Here is a 16,914-nt window from a genome sequence, read left to right on the forward strand (position 1 = left end):
GGGGGACCTCCCGGGACTGCAGAAGCAGCAATCCTGTCAGACGGATCCTGGCTGGCAGCCACAGCACGGCTCTCAGCAACCTGGCTCCACTTTTCAGCAGCGCATGCTGCCTGCACGTGAGCTGCTCTGGGATTTTTTTCCATGGTTTCTTAGTCAAAAAAAAACCATGGGGAAAAAAATGGAGCAGTGCATGCACAGACAGTATGCCCTTGAAGCATGAAGAATACCTGATTGTGCGGTATGTGATGCCACAGACATGTTTGCAGCACCACATACCTCATGGCCGCGTTCATTTGGAAATGCCCATAGAATCATAGAAAGTTAAGGTTGGAAGGGACCTCAGGTGGCCATCTACCCCAACCCCCTCCCCAAACCAGGACCATCCCCAACTAGATCATCCCAGCCAGGGCTTTGTCAAGCCAGGCCTTAAAAACCTCCAAGGATGGAGATTCCACCACCTCTCTAGTTAACTTGTTCCATTGCTTCAGCACCCTCCTAGTGAGAACATTTTTCCTGATATCCAACGTAAACTTCCCTTGCTGCAACTTGAGACTATTGCTCCTTGTTCTGTCATCTGCCATCACTGAGAACAGTCTAGCTCCATCCTCTTTGGAACCAATGCATACATCTGCATATGTCTGTCCCCAAAGTATGGTTTGAACAGTATACAGAGAATAGAGAACAGGGCCACACATTTAACAATAAGAAAAGAAAATATCTAATAATGACTATTCATTAAGTACTATCCAGCATGTGCACTGAACAAGGATGAGTCCTGTGGAAAAAATAGTATGTGATTATGTGCTTAAAAACTATAAAAATGCATGTGCACAAGAGAAAGCAAACTAAGGTTACACATGGAGCTTTCATTCCAGCTTTTTCTCATTTCTGAATGAAGAACTTTGCTTATCCTCAGTAATACTCTTTTTGAAAACATATCAGATTTAATTTCCTATTTAAAGAGAAAAACTAAAAATCAGAATGTGTGTTGTATGGAATATTGCCAGAAAAAACTAGAGATCAGAATGTGTGTTGTATGGAATATTGCCAGCCACATGACTAATCATGGGGTTGAGACCTATACATATAAAAAACAGATCTTTATGACTTGCGCTGTTGGAATAACTGATAACCGTGGTTGTCATCTTCTGTTTTGGCCAGCACTCAATGGGAATAGGACTCTTTCTACTGGGTCTCACAGCAATTTGCTGACAGGAGAAGACTGGTGCAAGTCAAGAGCATCAGGTCCAAATCCACGCTGCAAAAGTTTGTGCTCTACTGAGCACAAACTCTTTTTCCCTTTCTCTTCATGTGTGTCCCCATGCACCCCTGTCCTAATCCAGTGTGTTTTCCCATCCCTGGTTCCTCATCCTCATTTCTCTGGTTTTACCTCATAGTCCCGTCTCCTTTCTCAGAAAGTCCTAGTTCTACCTTGCAAGAATTCCCATATCTCTAGGCACAGTCAATGCCATATTATTGCCCAGGCATTTCTAGTTTCTTCTCCTTTTCCATCACTCCCTGTCTTTAGTTTCCTTACCCAACCAGTCCCACTTTATCCCTGACTCCCTTCCAGGCCCTTCCTGCCTTAGATCTAAGTCCCAGTTTTCCTCTCTCCCTGAGTCAGTCTCCAGTCCCAATTTCTTACTTCACTCTTTGTCTCAGCATGCTTCTCATCTCACCTCTTATGTCCAACTTTCATTCACTTTGCATTTAAACCAGATAGCTTCCTACTCCATGTTGACAGGGGCCAGTGGTAAATTTAGGCTCCCTGTTATCAGTTCCATTGCTTGGATCCAGAATCATTTGTAGCACCTCATAGCTGAAATTGTAAAGAAAGCCTGAGCTGAAGCTTGTTCAGACCAAAATGAATCCCCCAAATGTTTCTCTGCTAAAATCTAAGATGTCACAACTGAGCATGTGCAAAGTGCAATTTTTCAGGGGTTTATAACTTGGTAAATTTGGCATATTTTCAGAAGGACAAAAGAAAGGTGCAGCCATAATTCAAGTCCTTATTCCAGAGCAGAGTAATACAGCTTCCTAAAGAAAAGATTCCCAGATTTTTTTTTCCATCAGCAAAGCAACTCATTATTTCATAGCCTTAGTATTGGAGATAGCTGAACCATTTTCAAGAAATTTTCTCAGAAAAATTCAGCTGGAAACACACACTCAGAATGGAAATTTGTAACCAAATGCCCAGTCTGACAAAGTTACAAGCAACTGAAAATCTTTTGGAAAGTATTGAGTAACTTTAATTGGATGTGCTATGTGGCAGGCCAGTAGGGGGAGCTCCTGCACTGAGCCTCCCACCTCACTATGCCCATCCACCTTCCGGACTCCATGTCTCTCTCCAGGGGTGCCTAAGCCCTGGCAGACCCCCTTTCGAGCCCCACCGCTGAGTCCAGGGGTAACGTATGCTGCTACCACCCTGAGAAGGGACTGTCTAGGGCCTGTGTCCTTGGGGAAACACAGGCCTAATAGTCCTACAGGTACTCAACCCAATACAAGAACCTGGGGCACTTCCCCAAGTCAGGGGCCAAAAAGGATAGTCTTCCCTAGTCCGCAGACCCAAAGGGCCTCCTAGGCATAATTAAACCCACCCCTTAATAAGTCTCCTACACCAGTCACAAAAGAGAACTTTATTGGTTACAGAGGGTAGGGTTAGAATAGGGTACAGGGTAGAGCAATATCAGAGAAATCCCATAGAGCAAACTCCTGTGGCTGGGGTAACCTTTGATCTCACATCTGAGTTACTGCAAGCTATATATCTAGTTGGATCTCAGTTAGCTACTCACAAGTATCATCCAGAGGCTGTTGGAGAATCCCTCTGGAGGCAGGCAGTTCCTTGATCATGAGTTTTGAGAGAGAGGGCAAGTTTCAGATGGTACAGCTCTTCTTTGTTCCTGAGTATCCTTCATGGCTGGTGCCCCCTCCTCCCCGGCCGGCCTTCACTTATATAGGCCCTGTGACCTCATTTACCTGGTCCAATGGAGGCCAGCACCTGTTGGCTGTCAGCCAACCAATTTGAAATACATCACTAGTTGCCGGGCAGACTCTAGCCCACCAGGAAGGAAGCCCCTCACCCAGGTATGTGATGCCAGTCACGTAGGCAGAGGGAGCAGGTTTCCCCCCTCCCTCAGGAATGTATCCAGCTCAGGTTACCTAAAGAGATAGGGTAAGGATGTCTCTCTCTGCTGGGCCCAACCTTATCAAATTGTCACAGAGCACAGTTTTTGGTAGAGAAACAAAGGTGGCTTCCTGCCACATGCTATAGGTCCTCTCTATATTTTACATACTATATATGTAGACCCAATTTTCATCTAATATTCATCAATGCAATTTGGGAATAAGTTCACTGGAACTAATTAAATTATTCAAATATAAAATAGGTGTAGGCTAAATTAGAATTAAGGCCCCAAAATTGATTTGTTGAATGAGACAGAATTTGTCAGAAAGTTAATTAGAGCAGATTGTTATTTCTCAGAAAATGACAATTCATAGAAACAAAAACTGTTTCTGAAAAAGGTATGTTTCAACTAATTTTTTATTAGGAAAGTTTCTCAGGTCTAGAATAGAATTTCTGATCCAAACTAGAGACAGAAAAGAAAAACAAAAGAGAGCAAAGAAAAGACAACAGAAGATAGCTAAATACCCAAAGAACCTTGTTTGCTAAATACTATGATGCTTTCCTGATGTGTGAAGACCAAAGATTCAAGTCCCTGATCTGAGAAAGAGCAGATACTTAAACCTGTATTTCCACATTTCAAGGGAGTACCTGAAGAAGGGGCTTGCCCATATTTTTTTCATGATTTTTTAATAGATTGTGCTTTCATTCCCCATAGATCAAAACTCCATTCCAAATCCCCACAATGTAATGAAATTGATTTTTCTAGCTCTCTCTCATGTTAATACATAATCTCATCCACTTTTTGGTAGTGGCATTCCCCAAAATCTGGTGAGCCTTACCCTAAAGGCATGCAAAGGATGCTCAGAGTGAAGAATACAGGAGTTACATGAATTCAAAGATGTAGGTCTATAACAACAACTGGCCTTGCTTCAGGGTTGTAGTAGGTTTCATTTTCCTGAAGAGGGGTTTAACTTTCAAAAGCGTGGGAATGTATAGAATAATTCATTCTATAAAATATACAGACACATGAATTTGATATGTGCTTAGGGGACTGCTTATTCTTTATTGGCATAGTTATACCAGCAGCAAACTTGATTCTCTTGTGTTCCAATCTGACATTAGGACTGAATCAAATAATAAAGAAAATAGGGGTTTTTTTTCATTTTCGACTTTACTATTTTCACTCTTAAAATCTAAATAAAATGTCACTCTTTGATTGTAGTGGATCAGTGTTCCTTTTGCAATGTTGCATCCTGCAGTTGAAGACATTGGGCGCACAGCTGTGAAGAAAGTACACCAGGAACCTTGGCTTGGAAATATAAAATCACTTGATGTCTATACCTGGATTGACAATTTCCTTTTATTGGTAAGTGATGAATGCGCAAGAAAGTAAAGTATGTAATCACTCATAAGTAGGTGATTTCACAGATTTTGCAAAATCCAGCATGAAATCAGGCAATGCCCATGAAATCCACAGGAAAAAACTTACCAAAAAGAAACTGCTGCCTCCCCAGGGGGAGCCAGCAGTCCTCAGAGGGCATGGGGGTCTGCCTGCTTGAAGGGCTGCCGGCAAGATGGCTGCTGCTCCCGCACTTCACCACTGATTGGCTTCTAGGGATGCATGTCATGTGGCTCTGCCTTTCCACCAATTGGTGGTGAGGGGCAGAGCCACATGACAGGCAGCCTTCTCAGCTAAATCAGTGGTGAGGCATGGGGCTGTATGACAGGTAGCCATTGCAGCCAATCAGTGGTGAGAGGCAGGGCCGATGGAGTCCCTCAGCCAATCAGAGGTATAGGGGGCTGCCACAGCCCGCCCATGAAATGGCTGCTGGGCCCTGCATTCTGCCTATGAAAGTGGAGGTCAGTCACCTCGAATTCGATATGTCCCTACTCATAAGGTCTTCTGTGATTTTTGTGAAAGTGAAGTGTCTAATTAAAAATTGCCAGTAACTGCCTCAAGATTTTTGACCTCTCGACTGTTGATGAATACCGCATATGTTTGCTGGTAGTAGATTGATTTCAATAAATACAGCAATGTTTCACTTCAAAGTAGCTCCAAAGTAGAGAACCATTACCAAAATAACTATATATATTTTTAGCTATGAAAACTGACTTAGGTTTTCAACCCATGGTCCACAGAGCACATCTAGAGGGTCCAAGAAAGGTAGCTGTAAAGATGGCAGCCCTGCCCACAGGGAAACCACTGCTGCTGCTGCTTCTGTTGCTATAGTTCCTCCCATGGGCAGACGCCACCCAAGCAGCAGCAGCAGGCAGCCCAGAACCACAGGGGGATATGGAGCAGCAGCAGCTCATGCTCTGCCTGCTTGCATTGGGCTGCCTGCTGATGGCATTCAAGCAGCCTCTGGCCGTGGGAGGACCTTGGGCACCAGCAACAGCACATTCTCTGCCTGCTGGTGCTGGGCTGCCTGCTGCTGGTGCTCTAGCAGCCTCTGGCCACAGAGCATGTTGCCCCCACTCAGGATGAGACAGTTTTTTTGCCATGAGGGCCGGCAGTGTGTCGTGGGATACGGGGCACAAAGCCATGGCACAGAAGTATAGAAGTGGATATGGGACTTTTGGCCTGCCCACAGGCCCACCCACAAATTGTGCCTTCCCTCCCTGCCCCCGCCCCACACCCCAGACTCGGGAGGCACCAGTCACCCCTGACAACCATTCTGCTAAGTTAATTAACAGGCTAAGGGATAACATTTAACGGATAATGTTCCCAGCAGAGGAGTGTGTCATAGGAAGCAAGAAATAGCTTATGCCTTGGGCTGTTCAACTGGTGGCCTCCAGGCTGCATGCCACCCATGGGGAACCAGCATGTGGCCCACAGGCCCCCACAACCACCTTTACCACAGTTGCAGAGCAGGGGGTCAGGGGAGAAGGACATATGCTATCAGTGTTGTTCACATGGCAGGTAAGAGACTGTGCGCTGAACATGCAACCCACACTGCAAGGCACTGGAAAGGGCTGCACATTGCCTGTGCACATTGGATATGTTATGGGGGGCACACACCACCAGCACTGCCCATGTGGTGGGGTAAAGAGATCCCAGAGGCTCAGCCTAGCAGTGTATGGCCAGCACAGTATGTGGCCCAGAGAGCAACATGCCAGTGTCATGTGTGGCCCCCAGTTGTGCTGAAGTTGGACAGCCCTGTTTATGCAGATGATTGATGATGTCACAATTGCAGGTGATTCAGAGAAAACTTTGATTGGTGGATACAGATATACATTCTATAATGAAGCGGAAGTGTTTAATGATCATGAAATCCATTTATTTTAGGCAACAATAATAGCTCCACCCATTGATTAAGTTAACAAACCCTTCCCATTACAAGACTATGTTTTCAGTAGCATGTAAGTGCCACCTTTTAACAATTTGTGTTAAATTTTTCCATGCCAAGTGGATGGCTCACACTGGGTTTTTTGGTTGGTTGGTTGGTTGGTTGGTTTGGGGTCATTCTGAAAAAATTAACCAAAAATTTTTCAGCTGTCTCTAAAAATTTAACTAAGAAAATATATTATCTTGCCCATGGAACTAAAATTTGATGGACTTTGTCAGGGATGGAACTTTCTGTTCTCTAGAAAATTCATACAGGTTTTTACCACATTATTGGCCCTTGCAAAACTGTGGATAAGTTGTTTATGGCTTTGCCACACTGCTAAATAGAACCTTGGTAAGATTTCACAGCTTCTGCACTAAGCATAGTTCAGCCTAAGTCTGCATGGAACTAAGCAAGATTTTCCTTGAACTTAAGCGGAAGGCAAGGTAAAAATGCATCTTATAGAATATATACTAACAAAAACAGAGATACATAAGTTTCCATAGTCAACAGTTTACTTCATCAGATACTATGAAGAGACTGCAAGGAGCAGAGCTTCTAAATAGAAAGCAGTGATCTGAGTACAAGGGGTAAGGGCTTATAATTTTTAGCTGCTCTGGGCCATGTCCAGACTGAATTCAGGTACTTGAATAGAGAATAAAAAGACTCTCTCTCCTATGCTGTGAATGGAAGCATTGCTAAAGGGACTGAAGGAAGAGGTCTGCCTGATTCAAGTGTAGAGGTGACAAGAGCTGAACCTGCAGGGCCAGTGAAAGGACTTGGAGGGAAAATACTGAAACCTGGAGAGAAGACTGGGACTGAAGTTTGTTGGGCTGGAGAGTTAGTAGGATTGAGATTTAAGAGTTACTAGGAGATTTTGGGGTGGTGGATACTGAGGCCAGCAAGGAGCTATAACTAGAGATCTGTGGAGTGAGATGAAGTAGATGAAGTGGACAGAGCAGAGAGACAGACCAGATAGGAGCACAGTTGGGGGGGGGGGGGGGGGGGGAGGGGGGAGCAGAGGGAACTAGGACAAAGAGGATGGGACCAATTTTGGAGGGAAGTGGATTCTGAGATTGGTCAAAGCACCTGGAGAAAGAGACTGGAACTGGAAACCAGCAGGATTGAGGAATGTGAGCATTGGGAGAGACTGAAGACAGGATAAGAAAAGGGAAAAAGTCTGAGTGACAATATGGGAGTAGAGCATAGGGACTGTACTGCAAGGACACTGCAGATAATGGATCACATGTGGGAAACCTGATAGTGGCTGAAGCAGGAGTTTGGAACTTCGGGCATGGCCCGCGCACAGAGCTCAATTGCAACACAGCCAAAGGGGAATGCAACTCTAGTTCCGCCGCTAGGACTGAGTAAAAGACAGGCCTGGAACAGGGCCAGGATAGAAAAGAGGAAGTGGAAAATGACAACCTACTACAGTCTAACGTACATATGGAGGGCTCACTTGACAATCAAAAAGTGGCAAGGTAGGCTGATTCTTCTAGTCAGACTCTGCTGGTGCTGGATCATTAGCAGCCTTGAGACTGACTAGGTCCCATTAAATTTATAGATGCTATAAGAGGCAAGTTGAGCAGTAATGCAAAAAACCTTCCTGGGCACATCTACACAAGACACTTTACTGCACAGTACACCAAATTACTGCGCAGTAAGCGTCACTGTCTACATGTGCAGATGCTTACTGCACAGTAAATTGGTCTACTCCATGGTTAATTTGCTACCTGCAAATTCAGGTAAAAAATTAACTGCAAAGTAGTTACTGCACAGTAAGGCACATGTAGATGGCTGACCAGGAGCAAATTTGCTTCTGGTCAGCCAGGCAGTAGGAGGCAGGAGATTGCTCCCTGCCCCCGGAAGCTGCCTGCTGCCAAGGCAGACTCCAATGGTGGAACCCATGCTAGGACAATGTCCCCCTTCCCTGGCAGTAGGGAGCTCCTGGTCCCAGCTCCGCAATCAGATTAACTTTTGCTCTGATCATGGAGCTGGGACCAGGAGCTCCCTGCTGCTGGGCAGAGGGACACTATCCCAGCCTGAGCTCTGCCATCAGAGCCTGCACTGGCAGTAGGCAGCTCCCAGGGGCAGAGAGCAATTTCCCAGCCCCAGTCAGGAGACAGCTGTCTTGGTCCCATGCTCCCTGCCAGCCCCTGGCTATCCCTGGCTGCTGTAGGGAGGCAGAGCAAGGTGGGAGCAAATCTGCTCCCAAATGCCTGTACATGGAGATGCCTGCCCAGAATGGGTTTACTCTGCAGTAAATTACATTTGCACATGTACTGAGGTGCAAACAGCTGAGGGCAAGCTGTTTGTCCACAAATGTGCAGGAACCATTGTTTTAAGAATTACTTTTAAGATAAAAATCTATGAGATCTAGCAAATGTAAATGGTTGCTTGCCTTCCTTGCTGATGGCATGAGTGGCCTTTACTGAAGTGCCATCAGTTAGTCCATTAACTCAAGTGTCAGAGGTCTGTTTGGTGTATCTAGATGTTTCAACCCATTAGGAACTAAATGAGTGTCAATATGATACTATTTAATGGAACTGACATTTTTTTTACCTTGCAATTTTATTAAGGTTACAACACTAGCACTCAGAGGGTGAGTCTGCATGTGCAATTAGTGCATATTAATAAACTCTGGAACTTATTTCTCCAGATTTTTGCTCCCAGGCACACCATTTGAATGTATGCCTAGGAGCAGTTAACTCCAAAGCAATCCACTCCAGAGTTTATTCTTGTGCAGCACATGGATGCTGGTAGGGGCCCGGGGGATCAGCCTGCCAGCCTAGGGCTGCTCTGACCAATCCAACATGCTGCAGAGGGGCTGGTTGGGGCATAAGGGTGCTTCAGTGCAGGAGCTAGACAACAGGCCACCCCTGTACTGAAACACCCTTGTGCCCCAGCCAGCCAGCTCAGCATCTACACATGCACTGCTGCTGTATTTATAAGTACTACCCTGCTATGGAGTTTATTAGTTTCCTGTGCCCTAACAGGGGTGCACGTGTGGATGCTGGTATGTTTACTGCAGAGCTAATTAGTCAGCTCTGCAGTAAACATCTTATGTAGACGTGCCCAGAAGATAGGAACCGCACAACCTTCTTGGGTGCATCCCCATAAGGGGGAACATGTATTTCCTCTGGGACAAGTAGCAGTCACAATGGCCACTGCTACTTGTCCCCAGGGAATGCCCAAGCCATGGGCACTCTGGGGCATGGCAGGTTACCCCAGGTGGGAGTAGGGGAGACTGGGGTCAGCAGCCTTACCTGGGGTCCTGAGGCCCTCTGGGAGCTGCAGCCACAGCACTCCTGCAGCAGGGAGCCTGGCCGGCAGCCAGAGAGAGTGACTGCAGCCAGCCAGGCTCTGGCTTTAGGTGGTGCATGCTGCCACCATGTGCACCACCCTGCTTTTTTTTTGGCATGGGTATTTTTGACCCCAGGATTGCCACATACTACACGTCCACACTCATCTGGGTGTACCCTTTGTGTTAATGCATTATTGAACTAGTCTTATTTCTGCAGGCCCCCTACTTTATTCAATGCCTAGGATGTACTGTTCATTTAGTGAGTAACCATTCAATAGTTTGTTTTCTCCTTGTTTGCTGTGTGCCCAGTCCCTTATTTTTCATACACTACTGGCCTGGCTCTGAAGGCAGAAGTCATAGTGCTCAACTTTTCAGCATTATTCTTTTACATATTTTTGTAATTTAAAATGTACTCAAAGCTATTTCTAATACACAAGAAGGCAGAAGACAAAAGGTACTGCATTTTTAAAGAAAAACAGGTCTTCCCTTTTTATGGTTTGAAAGATCTGTGCCATTTCTGTGTAAGACCTACTATTGATATTATTATGGGTCCGTGGCTTAGGACAAGGGTGGCCAACCTGTGCCACATGTGCCACAAGTGTCTTGGGCAGCCTCTGTGTGTGGCATGTAGCAGATTAGATAGGAGGCAGGCAGCACAGCAGCAAACAGGGCAGAGAACAGAAAGCAGAGCAGCAGATCAGGCAAGGAACACACAACAAAAAGCACAAGGCAGAGTAGCAATAGATCAGGCACAGAGCACAGGGCACGAAGCAGAGAGCAGAATGATGAATGGGTAGGGGGAGGAGATTAAAGTAGCATTTTAAGGAGGGTGTGGGACTTACTTTGTGGCACTCCTGCCAAAAACTAGATTAACAGAATAAATGCTTAATGAGGAAGGTGAAAATCAAATATTACATAGCATGTGTTGCATCATTTAGATACTAACACCAAGAGAATATGGTGGTATTATATTCCACTATTTCTTAAGGTAGACTGTTGACTTGGAAAGGGCTTTGTTCATCAGTTTTCTTCACACATGAAATGGGTTAACAATTTTTTCAAACCTATTAAAAGGGTTAATCGAGTACATGAATCTCATTGAGATCCTTGTCACAAGTGCAACGTATTAATGAGAATTGTTCAAAGAAATATCTTGCCTAACAAAGGAGAGATGTGGTTAAACATAGGTATTGTACGTACTTTAAGGCTGAAAATATTTGTTTCTTAAGGGTGGTGGCAGACTGAAATTTTGGTAATCAGTCTATAAATGAGGTAATAATAACCTTGGGGAAGAGCATACGATTGGTGATGTTTGTTTCAGTGCCTGTAAATACTCTGAAGAAACCCTCTGTCAACCAGAAATGACCGGTTATGTTTTATATTTGCAGATGTTGGGAGGAATCCCATGGCAAGCATACTTTCAGCGAGTTCTTTCTTCATCTTCTGCCATGTATGCTCAAGTATTATCATTTCTGGCTGCTTTTGGCTGTCTTGTGATGGCTCTTCCAGCAATACTCATTGGGGCAATCGGAGCATCAACAAGTAAAGACTGAGAAGACCAAATATGACTATTGCTATCAATATGTGGAAACCCTTACAGAGCTCCTGGTTAATTTATTCTAGCCAGACCTTTACTAATCTCCTGACTTCCTTCATATGACACTAGACCCAAATTTAATTTTACAGAACTATCTCCAGACTCAGGTTACCCCATAGCTTAGTTTAACACCATAAATATTTGATGCATTTTAAATACTCCCTTGAACTGTCTAGTGTAAGTGTCACAGACTGACCACAACTGACCAAAATTGGAGGATGTTAATCATGTATGTCATAGATCAGAGATTCTCAACCAGGGTGCCACAGGGGCCGTGAGATGCTTTTCAGGGTACTGTGGGGTGCTGTACAATATTAGTACTATTAGGTGTGCAGACACCCACACATGATTCACAAAATAAACCCAGGGATTTCAAATAGGAATCCATAGTGTCAAAAACATTTCTGACCTGCTTTGGTTTTTCTTTGCAACAGAAGATTCACTCTATTATTTTTCCATAGACAAAATGCAAGTGAAAGCTAAGAGCTGGTATTTTCCAAGGTGTCTTTTGGACCTCAAAAGGTTGAGAACCACTGAATCTATGACCCTACTTTAGGGCATGCAATCCCACTTCCAGTACATGCAAGGCTTTTCCAGTTGAATTTGGCCTGATGCCACTTGATGTCATTTGTAAGTTCTGAAACCTCACAAGGGGTCACAACCTCTCATTTCAGAGCCACTGTCCAAGGAGACCTACTAATCAGTTTTAGGCATTGTACAGATATATCAAAAAGATGGGCATTACCCTGAGTCCCCTAGGTAGTTGTGCAGTGATTAATAATCACTGATTATGTAGGTAAACGTGGAAGCTATTCTGCATTTAACAAGAACTTACAGCTTCAGGCTCTAATTCAGAAAGATAATTAAACTTACGATAAATACCTTATAAAATCTGTGCCCTGGACCTGTTTATTGAGGATGCTCAAAAGAAAATTTGTTTTCATCTGTTTTGAAAAAATGCCATGAGAGGTTTAACTTCCTAGTGAAAGTGGTCAGAATGAGCCTTGATACAAAGTGTCAGCAAATAAATGAAATCTCTAGTACTGCTGCATATCTTCTTAGCCTTGTACCTTGTCAGTATGATGCTGAATTGTCAGCATTGGGTACATGTTCAATCATGAGACCTGACTCCAGAAACTTCTGGCCCAAAGACTATCCAGTTCCAACTTTTTTGAGGTAAATAAGCAGTCTGCATGGTCATTAGTGGTACCACTTATTTACAGTTAATATCACCCTGAGTTCATCTTTCAAACTTGACCTCTATCAACTAAATGCATGATGAACACATTACAGACTCACAAACACATTTTGGGGGGCAAAAGGATTGTTTTAGGTTTAATCAGGGTGTGCAAATGAATTTGAAATTCTGCCTGGGGACATTAAGCTTCCATCTTCCCTCACTAGTCCACCAAACTCAATCTTCTCCTGACACAGGTCCATACCCCATTTAGCTCCTGTGGCCAGAAGGAAATGAGGGAAATGGCTTTCCAATCTCACCCTTCTTTCTATGCCCCAAAGCAGCAGGAAAGGTGGTTGCCCCTGTTCCTGCTCTGTTCTTTGTGTAAGTCTGAGATCTGATCTATGTCAAGATATCCAGCACAGTAGCTAGAGAAAGACAGGGTTTCTTTAGTTTTTGGGTCCTGTGAGATCAACAGCTGCCCACAACGGTCCTTGGCATTTCACAGGAGACTGAGTGATTCAGAATATTCATCTACCTTGCCAAGAGTCTTTCCTGTGTCACTAATAATGAAAGGGAGCATCTGGGAACAAGCAAACTGTTATGGATTGGGGAAGTACTGGTCCTTTTAGTTGATTAGGGCAATTGATTTCAGAGAATCAGATGGAGGACATAAGGTGATCAGGAAGTCAGGGAGATGCTGCTGAACAATGTTGACAAAAAAAGGAAGGGCTAAGATGTAGAAATTATTAGGAAAAGCAGCGACTCAACACATTAGTTTCATTGTAAAATGAGGACATTTAGCAGGCACACCTGAAGTATTCAGGCTGAAATGATAAGGCTGAAACTGCAGTCTAATCTCAGAGAGACAAGTCTCCTGCAAATCAGAATAGCCGGTTTATGTTTGCTGGAATTCAAATTGTTGAGGTTTACATGGGATCAGCAGGGATGAAGGAACATGACAACACAGACCAGATCATGCATTAATCATGTAATCAATTATATCTGTACTTATATTGCAGATTGGAACCAGACTGAGTATGGTGCTATAGAACCCTGGAGAAGACAAGAAGCAGATATGATTTTACCAATTGTGCTTCAGTATCTTTGTCCTGTCTATATTTCCTTCTTTGGTCTTGGTGCAGTATCTGCTGCTGTGATGTCATCAGCTGATTCTTCAATCTTATCAGCAAGTTCTATGTTTGCTCGGAACATTTATCAACTTTCGTTTCGTCAAAACGTGAGATTATATTTTCATTTGTTCATTTTTTAAAGACAAGTGATGGTTAAAAGATGGTTAGATTGCCATTTGTGTCTTTAGAAGTCTCTTCTTTGTTACTGTTTCTAGTTGGGTAAAATACAGCACTTCTCTTATCACAGCATATTCTATAAACTAAATAAAAAAGCCCAGAAATATCTGTTACTGTGATTAATAGTATAAGAGAAGAAAGCATATAGTGAAATTGTATTTACTAGTTTTCCTAACGTTACAATATATATGAAGAGCTCCAGGCTATTACAGTCACCACAAGTTCTTTAAAAGTCTTAACTAAATAAGATGTTCTGCTCCTTGAGGGCTTTCTAGGGGAGGGGGAGGGGGAGGGGGAGTGGGCCCGTGGGCTGTCCGGGTCCAAGAGGATGCTGAGGGTCCAAGAGGCTCTTGTAATGCTACATACAACTGTCAACATGTTACACTACAAAAGGAACTTTCTTATGATGGATCTGCCACATGTTTAGAGATACTAATAGCCCAAACACACTAGCTTTGTGTTGTTTATATAGCTATATAAGTAATGTGTGCATATAGCCTGTTCAGTTTATTTTTAAAAAATAGTTCTATCACACTATTTGTTTTGTTGGACACTGCATTAAACTATGTTTTCCTGGAGGGGCAAGAATTTTGGGATAAGAACTTGACTTTATTTTTGGGAGCTTTTTTTTTTTACCTGCTATATATTTTTCATCTTGCACATTTTTATCTGACGTATAGATCATGTAAAAAGGGTTCTTGGATATTTTAGGGTCTTTAATAAAATATAATCTTAAGAAATCCATACATAAATTGCTACATGCAAACTAACTCTCTACGGGTATTTTTGTTGCTTGTTTGTTTTGTAGGCTTCAGACAAGGAAATAGTATGGGTGATGCGAATCACTGTTTTTGTGTTTGGAGCATCAGCAACAGCAATGGCGCTGCTAGCTAAGTCAGTATATGGACTCTGGTACCTCAGTTCTGATCTCGTTTACATCATCATCTTCCCCCAACTGTTATGTGTCTTATTTATTAAAGGAACCAACACTTATGGGGCGATTACAGGATATTTGTTTGGCCTCTTTCTCAGAATAACAGGAGGAGAACCCTACCTTTACCTTCAGCCCTTGATCATCTATCCTGGTTGTTATATCGATGAAAGTGGTATCTATGTCCAGCGATTCCCATTTAAAACACTCGCCATGCTTACTTCTTTCCTTACTAACATTGCTGTCTCATACCTAGCAAAGTACTTATTTGAAAGTGGTACTTTGCCACCAAAATTAGACTTCCTTGATGCTGTTGTTGCAAAGTACAGTAAGGAACACATGGACAAAACAACTCTTGTAAAAAATGACAATATTATATTAAATGAACTTGCACCCGTGAATCCTCGTCACAGTCTAACTCTGAACTCAACTTTCACTAATAAAGATGCTTTCAGTGATATAGATTCAAGCCCAGAGGCACCCAATGCTAAAGATAATTAAAATGAAATCTTGCTTTTACATGAAAAGCAATGCAATAGGGTAGCCCCATCAAGAATGGTAACAGAGACAAGAGTTTTTCTGTGATATGTTTTATTGGCCCTAGACTTGAAGAAGGGTACTTTGTGCCCAAAAGCTTATGCAGCATCTCTTCCAACTATACAGTTGATCCAATAAAAGATATCACCAAAAAACCCTTGCCTTTTGTACATTTCCTGGACCTTCATGACTACAACAATGCTCCAACTCTGCTGCAAAAATGGTAACAAGCATCTTGGCACAAGAAAAATGGAATTGGGAAATACAATTCCATTGCACAGTTCTTTAAGTCACTTCCAGGACTTCGAGTACCCTGTGAAATAAATTGTTTTGTGCCACCATCTGACTCGTTGGATTGAGTTACACAAAGTTTAACAAAGGATAAATCCCACCCCCTGCCATTCAAGCAGAACTATGTACAACCAAATGTAATAAATATATCAAATGCAGAATATAAATAACATGAACCTGTGGTAATTATTTAGTTGAGCCAGTATATAAAGATACTCAAATTTGTATACAGTCATTTAAGAGATTAGACTATGGTGACTGAAATACAAAAGAGTCAACATTTTAAATGGCACAAACTGATATATTGTCACTACTGTGCACGATTATTACTAAGGCTGTAAATAGACCTTACATTTGTCCCAGGAGAAAGCCTTTTGTCCCTCAACCCTACAGTTACAAGACCACTGTCTCACTTCAAGTCCCACCAAAGTATACAGAATAAACTGTACTACTGCTTTTTCCTGGGGAATCATGGTGTGCATCTGTAAAATTATAGAAGGTTATTCCCTAACAAGCTGGCCAGGCTGTGTACTCTTTCCAGCCATCTACTAGCAGAGGAGCAGCAATGCAACTTGGAAGGGCTATGTGTGTAAGGACCTTGTCACAGTAGCAAATCATTGGAATATTGAGATATATTAACATTAGTACATGTTAGGGTGGTGCCATATGTTCACTTGCAACAATTGCAAATCATTACAATGTAGTGACCTACTAAATTTAGTATGTGTTAAGAGATAATCTTCACCTGAAGGGGAACAACTTTGCAATGCCACAAGGGCCTTTAACACTTGCTAAACTGCTTGAATGTGTGTGCGCTTGTATTTTAACTATACTTAGTGGTCTGCACCTACATGTGCATCGTTACTGCATGGTAACTTGGGTTACTTCACAGTACCCGAAAGTTACTGCGCAGTATAGATGCATGTCTACACATGCTGCACAGTAAGGTGCATGTAGACACTTTACTGCGCAGTAGCACTGTATGTATGCTCTAACTTGGGAGTAATTTTACTCTCTTACATGGGAGTAACTTTGCTCCCAAGTTGGAACACACACAGTGTAACTGCACTGTAATGTTTACATGTGTAGATGACGGTCTAACAAGCACTTACTGCGCAATAAGTTATTGCACTGTAAATGTACATGCAGATGCATCCGGTAAGTGTTAAGCTGAACATAGAACAGTACCCTATATGACTGTGCTGCTCCTGTTTTAATCTGCGTCAAAATCCAGGGCAATCAAGCCCATGTCAAATGCAATATCTATTTACAGCCAAAATGCCTAGTTGCTTGATCAAAGAAATATTTCTTGTTTTA

General features: G+C 43.0%; 1 protein-coding gene across 1 annotated transcript in view; it reads left to right on the plus strand.

The window, feature by feature from the left end:
• Positions 1 to 15,270, plus strand: part of SLC5A7 (solute carrier family 5 member 7) — a 161,352-nt gene extending 146,082 nt beyond the window's left edge. The window contains exons 11-14 of the mRNA XM_006031882.2: positions 4,347 to 4,490; positions 11,143 to 11,296; positions 13,551 to 13,768; positions 14,647 to 15,270. Coding sequence (XP_006031944.1) covers positions 4,347 to 4,490; positions 11,143 to 11,296; positions 13,551 to 13,768; positions 14,647 to 15,270 — 1,140 coding nt within the window. The remainder of the gene's footprint in view (positions 1 to 4,346; positions 4,491 to 11,142; positions 11,297 to 13,550; positions 13,769 to 14,646) is intronic.
• The last annotated feature ends 1,644 nt before the right edge of the window (positions 15,271 to 16,914 follow it).

Source organism: Alligator sinensis, unplaced genomic scaffold (assembly GCF_000455745.1).
Source record: "Alligator sinensis unplaced genomic scaffold, ASM45574v1 scaffold1232_1, whole genome shotgun sequence".
Lineage (NCBI taxonomy): Eukaryota > Metazoa > Chordata > Crocodylia > Alligatoridae > Alligator > Alligator sinensis.